The sequence below is a fragment of the Cololabis saira genome, chromosome 20 (assembly GCF_033807715.1).
Source record: "Cololabis saira isolate AMF1-May2022 chromosome 20, fColSai1.1, whole genome shotgun sequence".
NCBI lineage: Eukaryota > Metazoa > Chordata > Actinopteri > Beloniformes > Belonidae > Cololabis > Cololabis saira.
In genome coordinates this window covers 31,491,959-31,514,503 of record NC_084606.1, presented here as the reverse complement: position 1 = coordinate 31,514,503, position 22,545 = coordinate 31,491,959, and the positions used below count along the sequence as shown (strand labels likewise).

General features: G+C 40.1%; 1 protein-coding gene across 1 annotated transcript in view; it reads left to right on the top strand.

Moving 5' to 3' along the window:
• The window catches only part of LOC133419948 (glucosidase 2 subunit beta-like), a 247,937-nt gene that overhangs the window by 165,741 nt on the left and 59,651 nt on the right, over nt 1-22,545 (top strand). Inside the window, exon 5 of the mRNA XM_061709453.1 lies at nt 10,553-10,624. Coding sequence (XP_061565437.1) covers nt 10,553-10,624 — 72 coding nt within the window. The remainder of the gene's footprint in view (nt 1-10,552; nt 10,625-22,545) is intronic.

Genomic DNA, 22,545 nt, shown 5'->3' with positions numbered 1-22,545 from the left:
CATAAATCTATTTGATTATGCATTACCCTGAATATGCAAACAACAAAATGTTTACAAGGTACAATCTTATTCAGAGTAAGTTATTATAATAATAATAATAATAGAATAATTATTATTATTATGGCTGTAATATTGTTGAGCCTGTTAATGTACCCTTTGCAAGCACTTTGTCTTGCATATGATTGGAAATTTAAATGATTTCAGTTGTTTTCTGGATTTTCATTGGAAAATTTACATTGATATTTTGGTAGCAACATTTTTATAATTTTGATTTATCATACTGTTTATTTTTTAAACACATTAGCAACGCCATAGCTGGTAATGCAGGTAATTCCTGCTGGCATCAAAAATGTGGAATAGGAGGAGACCTGAGCTCAGTGCAGGGCCCTCCCGGGGTTGGTAGAGGATGGCAATGCCCAGGACTGTCAGTAGGTAGGAGCACGGGGTGGTAAAAATGGGAAAAAACCGGGATAAAAAAAAAAAATAAAATGTGGAATAGGATTTTTCCTCACTAACCCATTGCAATTGAATAATATAGATCTTAAAGTATTATCAACAGCATGATGGCTTAGTAAATGAATATTTATAAAAAGAATATAACCTTTTATGTAACTTAATCACTGCTATTGAAACGCATTAACTAAATGCATAACATCAGCTTGCCGTAGGCTATCAAGATTAAGTCTTGGCGTCCCTGAAAGTTTGCTATTAAACAATTAACAGTGTTGTTTTATTCTGCTACATCACATTTGACCCGTAGCATGCCAGCTAAGTGTTCACCGTGTCACCTGTAGCCATTGTTGATGGTGCTGCAGTTTGCAGTGTCACCTTCAGTGAACCCCACCCACGCTGCCGCTTAACGGTCTAGTGGTGCTTAATTGTTGTTTTTCTTCTTTCCTTCATTTGACTGGATCTCAGAGGGGTCAGGAATAAGTAAGCTCATCTTTTTTTTTAATAATTCCTCTCTCGTGTAACCAAAGAACTTGCATGAGAACTGTAGTTAACTTTAGATTCTGACGGTATGTTAAACTATTTCAATATTGGTGATTCTTATGAGCTACATAGGATCTAGTCACCATGTTGAACCAGCCACACGATACAAGAAAACCGTGGCTGATTTGGGCCCAATTTCTCTCTTGTAACAATCCCAAGTGAAGTCCCAATCATCTTGAGTGAAGAGGATCTTATCAGATGTGTGAGGTGACACAATCATCTCACAAGAACATTTCAGTCGCTCTGATCTCAAACTGCAAATTTTCAGAAGTAATTATGTGTGCAAAGAGCCCTGATAACAAACACTTACATGCAGGCTGTTATGTACAATGTAATAATGCGGAATAAAAAAGGGAGCCAATGGAAGAATGACTTGGGATTTTCATTTATTTATTTAATTTCTTATAAAGTTTTTTCAATCAGACAGTTGTGATGAAAGTAACAAACCTCCAACTTGAGCTCCAAGCCTTTATCTTAACTTTTTCATTCTGATTTTTCATGGAATTTTCTGATGAAAATGGTCCAGATAATTGCCTGCCTGTCTTCTTTGTTTGCACTCAAGATATCACGTGATTTCCCATGTTCACAGTCAGAACTCTAGTTGTTTTTAATGAGCGCAGTCTTCCCTTTTTTTTTTTTTTAAATGTGTGTGTACTATTAGAATTCTTCAAATCTTTTAGTTGGGCCACCCTTTAGGATTGTCTGGGGATATAAGTTTTAAGAGATTTTCCCTAAGACATTGTTGATAAACCTTATCAAAAACAAATGATGTCATTGTCACTGTAAGGATGGCTGCTGAGAATGAGATACACAAGTGCTGTGTTCACAGGTATCTTGACACACCTTCACATATATTCCTTAATCGATTATTTTCTCACTATTAGGGCTGTTGCTATGAACAGGAAAAAGCAGTTGACAATATAAATAACTACAGAGAAACATTTTATGACTACATTTCCACTGCACATCTTAAAGGAGCATGAGGCCCCTTTTAAGAAATGAGACTCTCTAGCGCCACCCTTCACCACGATTAACAGTTATTATTATATGGTCTCGTAGGAAATCAACTCTTTGTTTACACGGATTCATCGTCTTTAATCTGACACAATCACGGTCTTTCAAGCTTGACTGACAATCAAAAAAAAGTGACATGAGCTTTGAGAAGCAAATCACAAAACTCTTATTTCCTCAAATTCCAAATGTTGATCCAGGAAGATGTAATTTTGGTGCATTAAATCAGTTTACAGTAGTTTCTTTGTTCTAGTGTTCGAGAATTTGAAGGGAATTGTTTAACCAACAAAAGTACGTAACATTCCTCTACAATATCACCCCTCAGGGCTGCGGAAACTCTCATTTGCTTTAAGTCAAAGTTGAAAACTTTGTTATTTAGAGATGCATTTCAGTATTCTCCCACAATGCAGTGCAACCTTTAATTCTTGCATCTCAACTCTTTTTAACTTATGTGTGTCTGTCCTTAGTTTCTGCTTTTAAACTCTTTTACCTGTTAATGCTTTCTTTGTTTAAAAATATTTTTATGTAAATGACTTTGAATTGTCTTGTACGTGTAATGTGCTATAAAAATAACCTGCCTTGTCCACCCTCCAAAACCACAGTCTTTGGTTTCACTTGGGGCAGCAAATTTGATTAAAGGAGCATGAGGCTCCTTTTAAGAAATGAGACTCTCTAGCGCCACCCTTCACCACGACGGCCGTTGGGGGTACTGCAGCCAACAGTGAAGCCGGCACGGGAGAACGGGGAGAACGCACATGCAGCGTCATGTGACGTCACATCCACAGCCCAGCGCGGGAAATTCCGGTCACAATTGCAGCCCATTTTGCAGCACACAGCCTGTTCAAGGCAACGGAGAGATACACTAGAGGGCTCATTCTTTTTGGTTTGGAACGCTTCATCTGACATTATTACTAGAAAACTTAAAACGTATACAAATTTGTTTCATAAATCCTGCCTCAATCCTGCCTCATGCTCCTTTAATGGCCAGTCCTGACTCTTAATTTTTTTGAGTTGCTTACATCATCATTTAAAACCGACCCAGGTTTTGTAGGGAAACAATGAGCAAGGTAAATAGTCTGCTTTCTGTAAGGCAGCTGTACTAAGAAGCAGTGCATAAAGAGTCCTTAGCTGCAGCTGCTTCACCCCTAAGAGGGATGATGGGGGTTTGCAGCCTCTCCCGCCTAGTAAGATGTGAGGTACAGCTCGGATAAATCACTGTTTCCTGTGCTAGGACAAAGACAGCCAACCGTGCACACTCATGACTAACGCGTTTGGACCTGTAGGAAACCTGAGCAATTTGTTCCCATCGATATATTTATCCCTATAATGCCTATTTATTAATGTCTCATTTTCTTTCTCTGTGACAGCTTAATTATTCAGATACTTATAAAAGTAAGTTTCCTACAGCATTACACTGTAAGGATCTATATGTGACCAACCACGCTTCATTATAATATACGATTATCATTAATTTATACACCGTGGTAAGGAAACTATAGAAGCAACACTTGAAGATATAATATTACTCTTAAGTGCTTGAAAGTTAGAGTTCCCCTCTAGTAACTTATTTTCTGTGCACATTAATACCTTAGTGGAAATTTTTACTAAGTCAAAATCGAGGCTCCGATAAGCTATATCTTAGCATCTGAAACTAACTATTAATTTTAGTTTATTAAATTTGAAAGAAAACCATCAAAATACTAGTATTGCTTCAGAAAACGACAGATCTATGGGGATCTTTCTGACCAATCCAGTGAAGTATGAAACACTGCTTCAGGGGCTAAGAGGTTACATCTAAGATATTTATTCTCTCACTGTGTACCTTCAGGCCCAGCACTCCTGCCAAAGATTGACACACTGATACCAACTTATTATGGCAAGTGTCAGAGCTGCATTGTCAGACGGTGACAGATCGACTGTGGGGGACAGAAAGGGACACTGTTTAAAGTGCAGCACTTGAAAGGAAGAATCACTGTTGTCTAAAGCATCTAATTATCAAAGGTTTAATAAATGACCAACTGTTTTTATCTGTTCATCTTTATTTTTTTCATCCCAGACCCAGTGTACCTCTTATTTCACATAATCGTCTGTCATATTTGCAGCATGTGCAGTTGGTGATTCATATGTACAGCGTCACCGGCAGCACACTCTGATTCCCTCCCACTCCTTTTTGCGTACTTTTATCTCTTTTTATCCTTCAGTCTTGCCCTTCCCTGTCTTTGTTCTCCTTGCTGTTTCTTAGTCTTATATTTCCACTGTTGTCAGTCTTTTGTCCTCAAAGCTTTCTGTTGCCACCCGTCCTTCTTAGCAGATATTTTCCCCCATCGTGTCATAGTGTGCTCATTTCTAAGGATAGCTGGGGACAGTTTGTGTAAATGTGTCTCTCTGACCTTTCTGCTATGTCCCATTTATGTAACACAGATGGCAGAATGTGAACAGTCCGTCTCACCGACAAACAGCTAATCAACGTGTACCTCATTCTGGATGTAGGGCTTGGCATTTCTAATCTCTCTTAACTTTTTTTTTCTCCCCTTTTGCCAAGCGACAACATTTTTTTCTGTTGCCTTGCTGCTTTTGTTTCCTCGCTAGCTGCCACATAGTGACAAGCATCCAAGGTCAGATTGCAGTGCCCCCACACACAAATAGCCTTTTTATTTATTTATTTGTTGTGCAGTGATGGTGTATCAGCAAAATGGGCAGGACTTTGCTTTGAAGGTAGGAGTGACTGTGACAGAGAGGGAAAATAGAGGTACAAGTATAGAATGATGCACCCTTTGGGGATTTATCTGATAGCCTTTTCCTTTCGCCCCTTCCTCCACTCCCTATGCCTCTGTCAATCAGCTGCCATCTGCTTCTGGGCTCAGATGAGGATATTTGTTGAAACACCTGCTTCGCAAACTTAATGAGTCTAGTGGGGTGTATAAAGAACAATAAAGCCAGTGTCGACAGAATTTATTTATCTTGACATTCATATATTAAGAAGCTATTTGGCACATGACACACATGAGTTTCATCTGTTTTTGTGGCTGAGAAATTATCCTACCTGTTGGCTTATAGATGAAGCCACAATATTCAGCTGGAGCGGTTCGTAGCTTTCTGTGAAGCAGCGAGGGTTAGAATCTGAGAACGTGGTTGGAATGTTCTCACCGAGTTTGGGGTGAAGTTATGCCTCAAGTGGAGGATTCGAACCCTGCATTCACACCAAAAGCTTCCTGAGCGTCATAAGCAGTCGGCAGCCATTCATTTTCAATGATTGGTCGGCAGTAGAGAGCGGCGCAATGCCAGCGACCATAGCGTCAATTTGAAGTTGACAGAATCTCAACTTTATGCAAATGAGCAGCAGCAATGCCAAAGTAGCATCCAATTACAGACCGCAACTACCCGGTGTTTGTTCTCACCGCCGGGACCAATGGCCCACCGATAGTTGGTGTCCTGTCAACCCGCAGAACAACCTTGGTAAGGAAACCAAGCATCGTCAAAGTTGCCGGGTTCACAGCACTTCGTGGACCCTGATGGACCGACGGCGCTGGGCCCTGCGCTTCAGATCTCAGAAAATGCATTGCTGCAATACAAAGAAGGCTTCCCAAAGTGTGATCCATGGTGAAACAGGAACAGAAGATGTGCATGCTATATATACACATATGCACACACTTTTTTCCCTCCAGTTCTGCATCTGTAAGGCAGCTTGAATGTTCTGCCCCTAGGCCGCCTACTGCAAGCGCCTGCTAGAGTATGCAAGCAGCGCAATGCAAGCAACCAGAGCGACCGCAGGCTATTTTGAAGCTTTTGGTGTGAATGCGGGGTAAGTATCTTAGGTCTTGTTCACGAATGAGGGAAGAATAGAGCAGGAGATTGACAGGCAGATCCATGAGGAGGAGTAGTAATGCAGCAGTAGCGATAACTCTGTTCCAACGCTATGTTCCAACTATGGTCATAACCTGTGGTTTTGTGACCAAAAGCAAGCGATTATAAGTGGTGACGATGAGCTTTCTTGATAAGATGGCCAGACTAGTTTTGAGATGGGGTTAGAAGGACTTTGAGAGGTGGAGTTGTTGCTCTTCCACATCAAGCCATTCAGGTGTCTGGTTATGATGAATCCTGAGTGCAACAAGAGTAGACCCAAGACACAGTGGAATGATTATATGTCTTGGCAGGCCGGAAACATCTTAGTTTCTTCTAGTGCTATCTGAGAGGGAGAGGGAATAAATGTTCATTAAAGTTAGGAAAACAGCTGGAAAAAAGAAAAAGAAATCTGCATCAGGTATTGAATTATGGCAGTTCTTCTTTCTGAAAATCAGTTTACCCCAATCCTCTAATGGCTTATTATCTCCGACATTGATAGCACCACCACAAAGTCCGATGTGTTTGGAAAGATTTTTCCACAGTTGGGATAAGATTGGACCCTCCAAAGCATTGCCAAACTATACCTCTCTGTAGCTGAGGAGTACCCTTGTGCTACTCAGCTCAGGCTTTGGACTGGGTCATTTATAGAAGGGCCAATGACCAGAATGCGGCAGAAGGAGCAAGAAAGAAAGATATATGAGAAAGAAAGATTGGCCATGTCACAGAATGGCATGGAAAGGACAAGGCCCAACACTGGAAGTTCTCATTTGTCCTAAGCCATCTATTTTATAAGAGACAGTAAGAACATTTTTCAGTTATGAGTCTACAAAATTCAGCTAATTACAACGCAGTTGGATTTTGCAGAATTCAAAGATGAAAAGAAGACCAATAACAAGCTAGTTTTTGTAGTTGGGATAGTTGGGAATATAGGGCTGTTAGAGCACTAGATTTTAGCTTAATTCTTAAGGAATATATATCCCCAGAAAAGTTGTATATGTATCTGTTGTCATGTTCGATTCTGAACTGACTTTAGACCTCAACATTCAAATGCTGTCAAGGACAGAAAAAGGACAAATATACTGGCCAGCCAGGCATCATGAAATGCATTACTGATCACAAAACAAACATTCACATAAAACTTGAATACAAATATTCTGCAGTAATGACACAAGGAGAAATAAAAAACATGTCAAATGTGTAAGGGAAAGGAGAAGGGGTATTCCCACTAAAATATACAGTAGACATGAAAGTCCCCAAGATGAGAAGCATTTAATACAACCCACAAACAAGAGCGCGAGAGCTCAACAGCCAATCATCCACCTCTCTGCCATCACACTATCTCTGATGTTCATCGTTTCCTTTTCTTTCATCTTGCTTTTTCTCTCATACAGCTTTTGATCCCCCTCACAGTTCCCAGCCCACGTCTACTTACACTGCAGCCCCTTTCCCCCCTCCACTAGTTCTGTCTCTTTCTCTTTCTCTCATTGCAGCGGCCTTGGCATCCTCTGTTGTTTTATGGCAGTCAGTGTAACAGTTCAAATGTCAATGAAGAAAGCCTGAGTGCCTTTCCCCCTGTCAGTTTCACCATTAGGGTCTTTGATCAGTTGGTTTCTGGGGCCAGTGATTGTTCGTGCCTCTGCTCTCCAGCACCGTCCCCTCCAAGTACATTAGTGATGGTTTCTACTAATTGCTAACTCCTCTAGGCTTGCCTTTGCTCAAGTGGAAGAGACGTGGGTGGCAGGGTTACTGGCACTTCCTTACCAGTAGGTAGCCATTTAGCTTAGAAGTACCCTTGTTTACGCTGACTTTCATTTGTCTTTTATTCTCCTAATTATAATTCTCTTTCCCATAGCCATATTTTGAGCTGTAGAGTTTAGTAGTGAACACGAGTTAAAAGCTTACACTATCTGCTTCCTTTTTGCTAAAATGGCTCTATCACCCTTGCTAATTTGAGATTACCAGGAAGTGCCTTTAGTTTGCAGTTCCTCAACTCACCAAGTGGGAGCTGGCTTCTAAACGAGAGCCAGTCGTTCAGTCACAATTACTCTGGAAGACATTTTGATGTTACACTTATGTGATTGATGGCTGACAGAGGGTCACACACTACATGTATTTCCCATGTATTTTGCCAACAAAATACATGGGAAAAGAAGTAGGGCTGGGCGATATATCGAGATTTTAATATATATCGATATATTTTCAAACGCGATATGGTACGAGACAATATCGTTTATATCGATTTAAAAAAAAAATAAAAAAATTAAGGATTTTGATATAGCTTATTTTGTGGTTTTATTTGAGATTTTCACAAATGTTTTGTTATTTGCACAACTGTCAACCTCAGTGGAAAAGTCTGCCTGTTACTGTCTACATTGTATTAATTGTACAGTGTATTTTAATGTAATTGTTATGCAGGAAAGGGATATTTGTTTTATTTTATTCAAGAAGCATTTTTATTCTATATATGCAGGCAGTTTATTTTTATTTCATTTGTTTTATACATTTTGATATTGTGCAGGCGTCTGTTAATAAAGGTACCTGTGTGACATTTGGCACGAGGCTTTGTATTAAAACTGACTGTTTTTTTAAGGGTTTTTCCCTCAGAAAAAATGAAGCTAACAGAGATGCTATGCTATAATGCTTTGGGGGAAACCCCAATTATGGCACAGAAAAAATATCGATATATATCGAGTATCGCCATTCAGCTAGAAAATATCGAGATATGACTTTTGGTCCATATCGCCCAGCCCTAAAAAGAAGCATAACTATGTGCTAAACATGGGATGATTAGTTGAAAATGGACCAAGGCAGGATCAAACATCGCAAGCTATTTGCGCAATTACTTTTTCAGAACACGAAAGGACTGGATTAGCACACATGGATAGCAGAGATGGTATGTGCTACAGAGAGTGAAGGCGAGTAAATAATATTTTGTAATGAAAAAGTAGCCAACTATTGTTTGCAAGTATTGTGGTATGGCTCATAATGTGTGCCCGACCTTTGCTTTGGACTGTTTGTTATTCAGGCTTCTCTTCCTCCCAGTAATGTCAGCTGAGGCCTTGCCCTCTCATTGGTTGTAGCCAGAGGTGTCAAGTAACAAAGTACAAATACTGCATTACCTTACTTAAAGGAGCATGCCCAGCGCGGGAAATTCGGAGTCCGAATTGCAGCACATTTTGCAGCACACAGCCTGTTCAAGGCAACGGAGAGATACACTAGAGGGCTCATTCTTTTTGGTTTGGAACGCTTCATCTGACATTATTACTAGAAAACTTAAAACGTTTACGCATTTTTTTTCACAAATCCTGCCTCAATCCTGCCTCATGCTCCTTTAAGTAAAAATTTTGGTTATCTATACTTCACTGGAGTAATTATTTTTCAGACGTCTTTTTACTTTTACTCCTTACATTTTCACGCAATTATCTGTACTTTTTACTCCTTACATTTTAAAAACAGCCTTGTTACTCTATTTTATTTCGGCCTATAAAAAAAAACTATCCTATTAAATTGCGCCATCCGGATACAGTGAATTTGGTTGTAGTTGGATGAGAAGTATAAACATAATACCATTCCGACACCCTATTGGTTTGTACGCGTCTGCTCTCTGAAACACATGTTAATGCTCAATAGTACACATATATGGTTCTTTAATATATTTGCATTATACTAAGATACATTCATTTTCAATGGCTTTTGTCCTTAATGGCTTTTTTCCCCCTTACATTACTTTTACTTTTATACTTTAAGTAGTTTTGAAACCAGTACTTTTATACTTTTACTTGAGTAAACAACTTGAGTTGATACTTCAACTTCTACAGGAGTATTTTCAAACTCTAGTATCTATACTTCTACCTGAGTAATGAATGTGAATACTGAAGACACCTCTGGTTGTAGCTTGAATAGGGATTCCCCCAACAGCTCCATGTATATTAAATGAATCATAATATGTCGGCAACAGCTTGCTAGCACTTAAATTAGCATCTTCTATGAGTCTTTAAGTTGTTTGCATATTGAAATTGAGTACAATATCCTGACCACTATGCTGATTTATTACTGACCTGTTAACAAGTTCTGCAGTTGGAAATTCTGGTCCTTAACTGTGCGTTCTGACACTGCCCTAAAAATCACCACTTTGCAACAAAAATTTATTTTAGCAGCTGTCGAAAAACACCAAAAAAACCAACTCCGTTTTCTATAACCATCTGGATTGGATTTTACCTTTGATGTTTTGCCTTCAGAAATCATATTTAAGTGTAAAAGCCCACCTGATTCATGTAATCCCAAGTCTCTGTGTCAAATCAAAATCACTTTTGATCTGCTGTACCGTCAATGTTACCAGAAGAACCTAAAGGAAGAAGGTATTTGGAGTAATTTTGAAAGTGTGGTTTAACATTCCTCTAAAAAAAAAAACTCTAAAAATGCTGTTACACAATAGAAAATCAACTTTGGCACAATAAACGGTAAAACATTATACAGTGGATTTCTAGTGTATTTAGGTTTTTCCTTATATTTTCCTGTAATGAAAAACGCATTCCAGGAGCTTAAAACTGCCAATGATGTCAATGTCCCCTGCAGATGTTTTATCAACGGATCAGATAAAGCAAACTAATGCAAATATAGTTGCCTGAGGTATAGGTAAAAGTAAAACCACCACACAAAACCCTCTCACTCAGTGGATGCATTATGCTTTCTGTTTCCCCTCCAGGTATACTTATACTCTGTGCCCTTTCAATCAAATCACACAGAAGAGCACCGCAGGAACAGAGGTTTCATTAGGGTAAGTACCTCAATCACTGTCTTTTTTTATTTCTCAGATTGAAAATCACAATCAATGCCCAGCCAGGATCTGTCACTGACCATGAGAGCCGGTAAAAGTATCAAGTACAACTAGATGTTCAGTCACTCTTTGCAAAGAGCTTTACAGCACTTTGTGTGTATTTTGTGCTGTGACATTTAAACCCTGAAGTATTATAGAGGATATTCACACTTGTAAAGCCACAAGAAGAGCAGTTTCTGTAATAGAGCATGAGTACAGTTCATGCACATTTGTTGCCCTTGGAGTTTCATACTATTATACTACGAAGTGTGAAAAAAATTATTATATATTTTTATTTTATTTTCATGATTGGGGTTGAAACGAATCCCACCACTGTGCTTCTATGAAATCTCTTCTATCATTTTTACAGTGCTCATATAAAGCTCATATAAAAGACCACTATATGCACCATTGATTTCCTTTTTTTTTATGATTATTGTTATTCAGTCTGTTAGGTTCTTGTGACCTTTAATCAGTCGTTAACAGATCTTTATTAAAGTTTTAATACCGTTAGATCAATGACAAATGGGGCAGATTTTATATACTGCAGGGGTTGCACTTCCTTTGCCTCCAAGGATTTCAGTTTCATCAAAAGGTTTATGTGCTGGTGATTGACTATAACCTTGGGACTGGTTGTGTCAACTGCTGGACTTGGGCATGTTTCAAAATGACTATGTGCCGTTAAAAAGATGTCACTCAATCCCTACAGACATGCAGCAGTAGATGTCAGACATGTCATATTTTTTAGTTATTGAGTTATTACTCTTAGCAGATAAATAACTCATCATATGCACACAATGTGACAGTAACATTCATAGTTAAATATTTTAGGAGATTTTTTCCTAATCTAATACTGCTTTCAGACAAAAAACCCATCGATTTAGCAGCTTGAAAAACACCTGAAGATTCGGTCAGACCTTTATCGCTTAAAGGAGCTTGAGGCTCCTTTTAAGAAATGAGACTCATTAGCGCCACCCTTCGCCATGACGGCCGTTGGGGGTACTGCAGCCAACAGTGAAGCCGGCACGGGAGAACGGGGAGAACGCACATGCAGCGTCATGTGACGTCACATCCGCAGCCCAGCGCGGGAAATTCCGGCCCGGAATTGCAGCACATTTTGCAGCACACAGCCTGTTCAAGGCAACGGAGAGATACACTAGAGGAAACATTCTTTTTGGTTTGGAACGCTTCATCTGACATTATTACTAGAAAACTTAAAACGTATACACATTTTTTTCATAAATTCTGCTTCAATCCGGCCTCAAGCTCCTTTAATGGGACACCTCATAACTTCAGCTGGCTGGTTGGTTCTGTTACCAGTTTCTTCATTACTGATTCTATATCCAAACTTTTTGCAAGATCTTTTGGACTTACCAACTGATCCTGATTGATATGGAACTTTGCATGTCAAAAGGTGTCCACCCCTTTCACCAGCTGCTATCCCACCTCTAAATCAATGGGGGTTAATACAAAATCCATACGATTTCCTTTGACTTTAACCAGCATAACTGCCTGCAACAGTCAGCAGTGAGGGTTAGTAGCTCTTCACCTACTTTCCAGCACCTATTGCCCCATATAACAGTCTTTCCGTCTCTCTCTGTCTTCCTACTTCAACAATGATCGTGATTTGTTTCATGATTTTTAAGTATTTTTTATAGTAATTTGTTATCTGTGTGTTTCAGATTGAACACATTTTAAAGGATTATCACTGATCATAATAATTAATGGGGGCTTTGCTGGTGGGAGCTTTGCCCACTTTAGCATTTTGGACACATTTAGAAAGACCACCTTAAGTCTCATTTAAACGATGTGAATACAGCAGGTAAGAGTGGCCCAAATCTGATCCAATTCTCAATTCGGAAGTCTCCACCACAACATTTGGAGCAAGTTATTTCAGTGTTAAAGCAAGGATGTGCGGAAGTTCAACATGAAATGATGGCAGCCTTGAAGATACAGGCTCCTTTGGCCTAGAACAGGGCTCGGCAACCCGTGGCTCTAGAGCCGCATGTGGCTCTTTAACGCCGCCCTAGTGGCTCCTGGAGGTTTTAAAAAAATGTTTGACCTTTTTTTTCCTTTTTTTCTCTTTTTTCTCTTTTTTCCTTTTTTCTCTTTTTTTCTTCTTTTTTTCCTTTTTTTCTTTTTTCTTCTTTTTTCAATTTTTTTCTTCCTTTTTCCTTTTTTAATCTCAACATTTCGACTTTTGTCTCGACATTTCAACTTTTTTCTCAAGATTGTACTTCAACGTTAATCTTGACATTCCGACTTTTTTTCTCGAAATTTCGACTTTTTTCTCGAAATTTCGACTTTTTTCCCGAAATTTCGACTTTTTTTCTCAAGATTGTACTTCAACATTAATCTTGACATTTCCGCTTTTTTTTCAAAATTTTTACTTTTTTCTCGACATTTCCACTTTTTTCTCAAAATTTCGACTTTTTTCTCAACATTTCTTTTTTTTTCTCGACATTTTCGACTTTTTTCTCGATATTGTACTTCAACCTTAATCTCGACATTTTGAATGTTTTTCTCGACATTTTGAATGTTTTTCTCGACATTTTGACTTTTTTCTCGACATTTCGACTTTTTTCTCAACATTTCAACTTTTTTCTCAACATTTCGCCTTTCGTCATTTGCCTTCATTCTAAGGCTTATACATACAAGACTTTTCATTTTTTGCGGCTCCAGACATATTTGTTTTTTGTGTTTTTGGTCCGACCCCTGGCCTAGACACAGTTGTGGATCTGTTGAGGTCCACAGCCTGACTTTGCATTTCAAATGTTGTTTTGGTGGTAAAATCTGAAATGACTGCTGCTGAGACTTCTGCAAGCCAGGAGTCAGTTGTCCCACTGTGGACCCCTGTGGTTTAAGTGGTGACATCAGAAATGACGCTACCTTGCAGTCCCCATGGCTCCGTGACAGATGGGTCTCGGTGTCGGCCGGGAAAAATTAGTCACTCTAAGGCCCCGTTTACACGGAGCAAAAACGGTGGCGTTTTCATGCGTTTTGGCCGTTCGTTTACATGAAAACGAAGCACCAAATGATCGTTTCACCAAAAACTATCATTTCTGAAAACTCCGGCCAACGTGGAGATTTGAAAAAACTCTGTCTTCACGTTTGCTTGTAAACGGAGGGAAACGGACATTTAGGCTTCAGAACGTCACATTATGCCACAGAAACGTCACCACACTGCAAAAACTCAAAATCTTAACAAGAATATTTGTTTTATTTCTAGTTAAAATTATTAATTTTCAGTAAAAAAAAAAATGTCATTACACTTAAAACAAGACTCATCACTGGAAAAAAATGAAAATTTACTTGAAACAGGTGAATATCGTAAAATAAGTTATTTATCTGGTGATGACTCTTGTTTTAAGTGTAATGAGATTTTTTGACTAAAAATGAGCATTTTAACTAGAAATAAGACAAATATTCCTGGTAAGATTTTGAGTTTTTGCAGTGCAGCGTCATGTGTGCGAACTGTGTTTACAATTTGTTTGGCCACCGTCAATATTTTCTTGTATTTTACCTGTTTTATATTCTAAAGTCACACTTAAAAGTAACTCCACTTCTCTGTCACTCCAAAGGAAAGACTCTCGTTCATCTTGGAAGTAACTGGAAGTTACTTGTGTCATTTGTTGATGTTTTTTTCCAGGATTCTGATTGGCTAGCATGACTTTATCTTCTCGTTACACTGCCCCCTGTAGGTTTGGCTGCTCATAGCACCTTAACAGCGTATATATGCGGGTTTGTATAAATGATGGTATTTTTCAAAACGTAGAGGGGGAAATATCCGTTATTGTAAATACCCGGCTATGTGTAAACGTGGCCTAAATCCAAGGTAGCTTATCAGGAAGGTGACTCGGCTGGAGGAGCTGGTACTCAGCTGGTACTCAGGGGAAAGAAAGATGAAAGAAACGGAAATGATGAAGCCCCGGGAGACTGCAAGGATGGTATTGTTTAGGTGACTCATGGTTGGCACAAGCTACATCCTCAGAGCCTTAAGTTAGTCATGGTGGTCTGTTATTTTAATTAAAAGCACAACAAAATCTATTGTCTTTAAAATATGAGTGGCTATTTACTGTTGTGTCTTTATCAGAGGTCAATACCCTCCATCCATCGGCTATGACCACCCTCAATCAGAAGACCACGCCCCTAATTGTACATAAATGTGTTGCGTTAAGCAATTTTGTAAGACTAAAAAAAAGTTCACCCTCATACATTTGATACACTGCTGATTTTGCAGGTTTTCCCACTTGAAAAGCATGTAGAAGTCTTTAATTTTTATCATAGGTACTCTTCAACTGTGAGTGATGGAATCTAAAAAAAAAATCCAGAAAATCACATTGTATGATTTTTAAGTAATTAATTTGCATTTTATTGCATGACATAAGTATTTGATAGATCAGAAAAACAGAACTTAATATTTGGTACAGAAACCTTTGTTTGCAATTACAGAGATCAGACGTTTCCTGTAGTTCTTGACCAGGTTTGCACACACTGCAGCAGGGATACATACAGATCTTCTCCAGATCCTTCAGGTTTCGGGGCTGTCGCTGGGCAATACGGACTTTCAGCTCCCTCCAAAGATTTTCTATTGGGTTCAGGTCTGGAGACTGGCTAGGCCACTCCAGGACCTTGAAATGCTTCTTACGGAGCCACTCCTTAGTTGCCCTGGCTGTGTGTTTGGGGTCGTTGTCATGCTGGAAGACCCAGCCACGACCCATCTTCAATGTTCTTACTGAGGGAAGGAGGATGTTGGCCAAGATCTCGCGATACATGGCCCCATCCATCCTCCCCTCAATACGGTGCAGTCGCCCTGTCCCCTTTGCAGAAAAGCATCCCCAAAGAATGATGTTTCCACCTCCATGCTTCACGGTTGGGATGGTGTTCTTGGGGTTGTACTCATCCTTCTTCTTCCTCCAAACACGGCGAATGGAGTTTAGACCAAAAAGCTCTATTTTAGTCTCATCAGACCACATGACCTTCTCCCATTCCTCCTCTGGATCATCCAGATGGTCATTGGCAAACTTCAGACGGGCCTTGACATGCACTGGCTTGAGCAGGGGGACCTTGCGTGCGCTGCAGGATTTTAATCCATGACGGCGTAGTGTGTTACTAATGGTTTTCTTTAAGACTGTGGTCCCAGCTCTCTTCAGGTCATTGACCAGGTCCTGCCGTGTAGTTCTGGGTTGATCCCTCACCTTCCTCATGATCATTGATGCCCCACGAGGAGCCCCAGACCGAGGGAGATTGACCGTCATCTTGAACTTCTTCCATTTTCTAATAATTGTGCCAACAGTTGTTGCCTTCTCACCAAGCTGCTTGCCTATTGTCCTGTAGCCCATCCCAGCCTTGTGCAGGTCTACAATTTATCCCTGATGTCCTTACACAGCTCTCTGGTCTTGGCCATTATGGAGAGGTTGGAGTTTGTTTGATTGAGTGTGTGGACAGGTGTCTTTTATACAGGTAACGAGTTCAAACAGGTGCAGTTAATACAGGTAATGAGTGGAGAACAGGAGGGCTTCTTAAAGAAGAACTAACAGGTCTGTGAGAGCCGGAAGTCTTACTGGTTGACAGGTGATCAAATACTTATGTCATGCAATAAAATGCAAATTAATTACTTAAACATCATACAATGTGATTTTCTGGATTTCTTTTTAGATTCTGTCACTCACAGTTGAAGAGTACCTATGATAAAAATTACAGACTTCTACATGCTTTTCAAGTGGGAAAACCTGCAGTGTATCAAATACTTGTTCTCCCCACTGTACATAGTTGTCATAGATGTGAAATCTACCTATGTAGACCAAAACCGGTCTTTGAACAGGGTTGCACATATGCAGATTTACAAACTGATTTACATTGCAGATTTTTTGTGACTCAAAATAAAGGGACGATAATGGCCTCTTTTTTTTTTTTTTTTTTTTTAAGTGGCTAGTCAGAAAAAATGGGTAAAAAGAGAGATGGGGAATATGCAATAACCTCTGGATGTGCTTGCTATCCGGGGCCTGGAAGTTGGATATTTTAACACTGAGGTCAGTGTAGATTGACCTTCCTTTGGGATCAGCCCCCAGTGGTCAGACCAGGACCTGCAACTTGTCTTACTTAAAGGGGACCTATTATGGCATCCAATACCTATTTTAAACAGGCCTTGAATGTCTTAAAAACAAGCTTTTGATTGTTTTTGCTAAATAAATTAGAAATTCAGCCTCTTAACCATGTCTTTATCTTCCCATTCTCTAACCTCATTAACTATGCAGGATTCTGAGTGGGCGGGGCTATGATAATGAGGCTCTGTGCTGATTGGCTGCCTGAATGACGCGATACACCGCTACAAAAAATGGTGGAAGCTCCGGCCGGCGGAGTTAGTTGTGGGCGTGGTTTCACGCATCGGAGGCCAAGCTATGTAAATCGCGCCCGTCCTTACATAACGAAAGGGAGCAGAATCTTATTGGCTCGTAGATCCACATCACACTGGACGGCTCATCCGGGCGGCTGTACAGACACTGCAGAATTTGGTTGCTTTCCTCCTTCTCTGAGTTGGCAGGCTGAGGGGAGACCACTTTATATATGTTAAAGCAAGAAAAAACCCGTTTTTCATAATAGGTCCCCTTTAAGCAGTAAACTCGACTCCAACAAAAGAGATATCGTCCCTCGGTTACCATGGAAATCATGTAACTTAGGAGATGTCAGCAAGGACACACAGATTTTTCACAGGTTCTGATAACCTGCAATATTGTATGTAATCAGCCAGTAAGAAAAATAAGAATCTGTTGGGATATGCTAGAATCACATTTGGGCTGACATTGTGAGCTCGGCACCAACAGCCAAGTTTTGCTTTTAGTCACTGAAATTGAAGAGCCAATTAAGCATCTTTGTCACTTAAATTAAGAAAATAAAAAGGATTGTGTATGTTTTACTTTTCGAATTTAACTTCTTCTGCGTCTTACATTTGAGGTGATAATTTAACACTCATTCCCCTCCTCTGAGGCTTTTATAGCATGTCATTACAGAACCACTATTCCATCAAGCTAAAGCTTTTGTAAATCGCTCCAACTCCTCCCTACAGAACACAAGTCAATTACAGTTGCAACCACACACGCTAACAACTTGTTTTGCAAACAGACAGTGTAAAGGTCCAAATGCCCGTGGAAACTTGTTAAACACTGTTAAAAAAATTCTCTCATTTGAGGTGCAACTCTATTAGGCGTAACGTGTCATTCTCTGTGGTTAAAAGGGAGACGTTAACCATAATTTATTCGTAATTTTCCTTCTCAGCAAGTATAGTGTTGCTTTCAGGTGGCAAATTAATTGGTGTCTAAAGCAGGGCTGCGTTCTTTTTTGCACCACTACCTCCCACACTACCTACTTAGATTTGGAGCAGAAAGTGCATCGCTTCATCATGTGGTTAACGCAGGAAACAGGAGGAACAGAATGCTAACTGTGAGTAATGTGACCCAGGTGATCCGCCTGCCTGTCACTCATCATGGTATGGAAGGGCAGAAGAGCCCAAACAAGTGGTCAAACGCATCTTTGCTTGGGTTTGGAACAAAACTTTTGCCAATAATGATGTTCAGGGAAAGATCTAAAATGTATCTCTGTATGTTTATGCAGCAGCATAAAAACTAGACCAACTTTTGATCTTTTGTTTATTTCATTTCATGAGGAGATAATTCTGGATTGATGCAACTTGTTTGGCCACCTTTAAGAATTTCATTGGTGTGCTCTGGTAGGCAGGCAGTGCAGCACTCTATGATATACTGTACTGTTTCCAGACAGCGTGTAGTGAAGGTCTATGCGGACCGGTTTCAACCGAGGAGGGGGAAGGGATTCACATGAATCATAGCTAGCACGGTGGGTATAAAGTTCATTTTTTATCCAGACAGTCCATCAGTCAGACCTTGCAGGATATGGCTGGGCCTCCTGATATCAATCTGCATGGAGGCATCCTCTCCCTCCCCAGAGGGGGTTGAGGAGAGAGAGGGGAGTGCTTTGATTTAAACGGCTGCATTTATCACACCTGCTCCAGCATCCTAAAGGACAGCCATGTGAGACGGAGACGAGGGTTTGGAGGGGGGGGAGACAGAGAAACATCACTAACGTGTTTGGCCTGTCAGGAGCAGTGTGAAGCTGGAACTGTAATTACATTGTTAAACCTTGCTTGCACCATTTTGGTTCATTTGGATTAGATGGGTTTTGTTTTTGCAGGATGAAAAGGCGGGAGTTGGTGCTGAATTTTGATTACAGCTCATGGCTAGTTCAGTTTGTGAAGTGTGTCGGGGGTCATAAAAGTAAAACTTGAGCTGTAACCTTCCTTCATGCTTGGTTTTGCAGTATAGTTGGCGTTAGACCATTAACTATACAAATGTTCTTTAGGAACAATAAATCAGCTTGGGAGCACTTCTTTTGTAGCCGCTTGCTCTTTATTGTGGCCACACACACACACGGCTGTAAAAAAAAAAAAAAAAAAGGCATCGCAGTCATACTGCCTGCTTCCAATTATCTGTAAATGTAGATATTATACAACACATATTCCACCTCTTGAATTCCAATATCTCAGTTTTCCATTTTGTTTTTCTGCCTTTCGGCCTCAGCAGCTCAACCACTTCCTGAAATGGCTGTTGTAACAATAACATCAGCCGTGATAATGATAATAGAGTAGAAGAAAATGCTTGCATTGCGACAAACACCATCCCAGTTTGACAGTGTCGTCCATCTTCGTAATGTCCCCTCTGCTCACCCCCACCCTCCTGCTCTCCCCGACAGCAGACACGCTTGGTAAAATGACAGGGTATAGCAAGCACACACACACACACACACATGCAAGGAAAAGTCCACTTGAACAGACAAACAGAAGTAAATCCAGCTGATATTGTCTCATTTTTTGTCTGAGCTTACATGATATGAGAGCACTGTCTTTGTTTGATGGAGAAATAACACACAGAGTGAATGCGTTCTGTGTTATCAAACTAAATAACCATCATCTATGTCGGCAGAATGTTGCATCAATTTCCCACTGATTCCATCCACAGCTTCCCCAGTTCAAATGTGGATGTGTTATTGGCTTGGAAATAAAAGCATCTGCTAAATGAATTTAACATCATGTGATATTCCTTTACACAGAACTCGTTTTAGTATATAATAATTTTAGTACATCACGTTCAAGGCTGGATGTCAAAGCTCAAATTGGGTCTCATAAAATGCATTTTTCTTAAAACCAACTGTTGTAGATATAATTCAATGGAAATACACATAATAGTTAGGAAAACACAAAGTATGACTCATCTTACGACGTTACTATGGCGATTAGCGCGCCCAAGTAATGGTACTTCCACAAAAATAAAGTTCCTGTGTAGCTGATTGGAAAATGAGAGCATATGTAGCTTACAAAGATAAATGCACAAGTAGCAATATATATATTTTTCACCTTGGCTAGTTGGCTCAATCCACTCCCAGCAACTACGCTAAGCTAGGCATCTTTGTTAGGAAGGTTTATTGGTTTTACAGAGAGAACGGTACATACCATCCTAAAGAAAACTCAAATGATACAGAAACTCAAATAAACAGATTTCCAACATTCCAACATCTCTTTAATGCTAGGAAATACAGATCCCCATAGGATAATTGATACTAAAATGGAATGTAAATGCTAATAATGGTACGTCACATAGAAGACACCAGAGCAGGACAAAGAATATTCAAAATATCAACGATCAAAAAGAAATGAATATGTTTTGTGAGGAGAATTCCAAAGAGAAGTGAGCCATCATACTGGAGTATTGGAGAACTGAAAAGACAGAATCCAAACCCTAAAGGTGGTACTAGTGGTTGAAGTGTGGGGGGCCTAAATGCAGGATAAGATTGAAATAGGTTTAATCAAACAAAAGTCCTTTAATTTCAAATAAAAGGCGCAGCATTGCAGGAAATCCAGAACAGGCACAAAACTTCCATCACATGGAAAGATGACTACCGCAAAGTGGAGTACAGGAACATGACAACATAACAAATAGGTGGACTGGCAGAGAAAAGACGAAAGACAAGACAATACACACTCAGGGTCTGATAAGATACAGGTGTGAATAACTCAAACCAGGACTTAACAAACACAGAAACAGACTTATAAACAAAACAAAAACAGGAATTAAAGCTAGCAGCAGTAAAAACAGGCCATGAGGGACACAAAAAACAAGATTGAAAACGGGACACACAAAGAAATTGAAAATCTCTACAGTTAATCGTACACTACACAATGCTGAAGAGAGAAATGAAAGAGGAACTAATACGTTACAAAAGAAGAACTAAAGTTCCTTGAGTTGGTAGTCTTAAGGCTTGTTCCGCTCGATGCAGAAGACGGTTACGCAGACAGACCGACCCTATTGTCCATCTCCTTCGTAGTTTACAAGTATAATTTGATCTGTTTTCAAGGCCCTTGTGGATCAGTCGCTTCACGCAGCAAACGGAGCATTACCACCAGAAAGCGGTGGCCGCTGTCTTGAGCAGTACAAAGGAACAGACCATAGAAGAAAAAGACGAACAGGAAGAAAAGCAGCAGCAAGAGACAAAAAAGAAGAAGTTCAACAACAACTGTAGAAATGGCGGCAGCTTTCAAAGAGAGGTTGTGTTAGTACGTCCACAACTACAGCCATATAAAATACATGATGTCACCCGGGCACAGGGACAAACAGCTTATAAATAATAGCTGGGAGGAGATCGCTTGCAATCTGGGGAGTGTGTCCAAACATGACGAAGGAGGAATGGAGGCGTCTTCGGAAAATGTTTGTTCGAGCATACGACTAGGCTATGGGTAAAAGAAGTGGCGATGCGGTCATTCTGTACGCTACAGATCCCTCGCCATCAACATCACATTCCTCAGGTATGGCGTACCCTTGGTATTCCACACCATAAGCACACAAGAGGAAGAGGAAGCAAATAGGTGAACTGGATACTGTGGATGCTGCCCTTTTTTCAGAGATTGGCCAAAGTCTACACACCGTGCTACAAGAGCAGCCTGAAGCTGAGGTGTATAAATGTTTAACACAAGAGGAACTCAAAAAACACCTTACAAAAAAATATCCCATATGGAATCATGCAGCAGCCAAAAAGTAACTGAAAGGACAAAAGTCCATTTTTACTTGCAAGAATGAAATGCTGTCTGTTTTTCTGCTCTGTGAATTGAGGATAACCAAGATATTTATGGATTTAATTTTAGTACACCAAAATCTTGAAGATTAAAACAATAGATGTAATCAGTTAATCAATCTGTAATCAACCTGCCACTTTGGGTCATGGCATCCTGCCAAGGAACTCTTCCCTCAGTCTGAAAGAAGTCTTTGCAGAGCTCCCAAACAGGGATGCTATCAGGAGTTGAGCTGGTGGCATGCTGAGGGTCCAGAAGGTTTGTGTCTCCAACGAAGGCCCATTCCCATTCTCCAGGTGTACCATCGGTGTCCATAAGCATGGGTTCGATTTATCTGACAGCTTCAGGTTGTAAATGATCTACATCCCACAGGAAGTTGTGGAGAGTGATGCAGCATTTAGTGATGTCCTCTGCTGTTTCAATGGAACAATCGAGACTCTCCATCTTTGAATCCTGGTAATTGTAGTTCCGCTGATCATCAAAGAGCTGTGAGCCTACTTAGACAAAAATCATATTGAATAGAATACTTTGTGCACTATAGCTTCTCATTTCATTTTATTGATATTAAAGTTTTTCTTACCTGGATACGAAGGCAGCAGGTTCACCTTCTGTGGGAAAGCTTCCTCACCCAGGAAAACCAGTGGAGTGATGACGTCAGTACCAGGCAGAGGGGCGGGGGGGGGGGGGGGGAGGAGAAGCTCTCCCTGGATTACTGTGATCCATAGTGGGATCTTTCAAAAAACTCCCC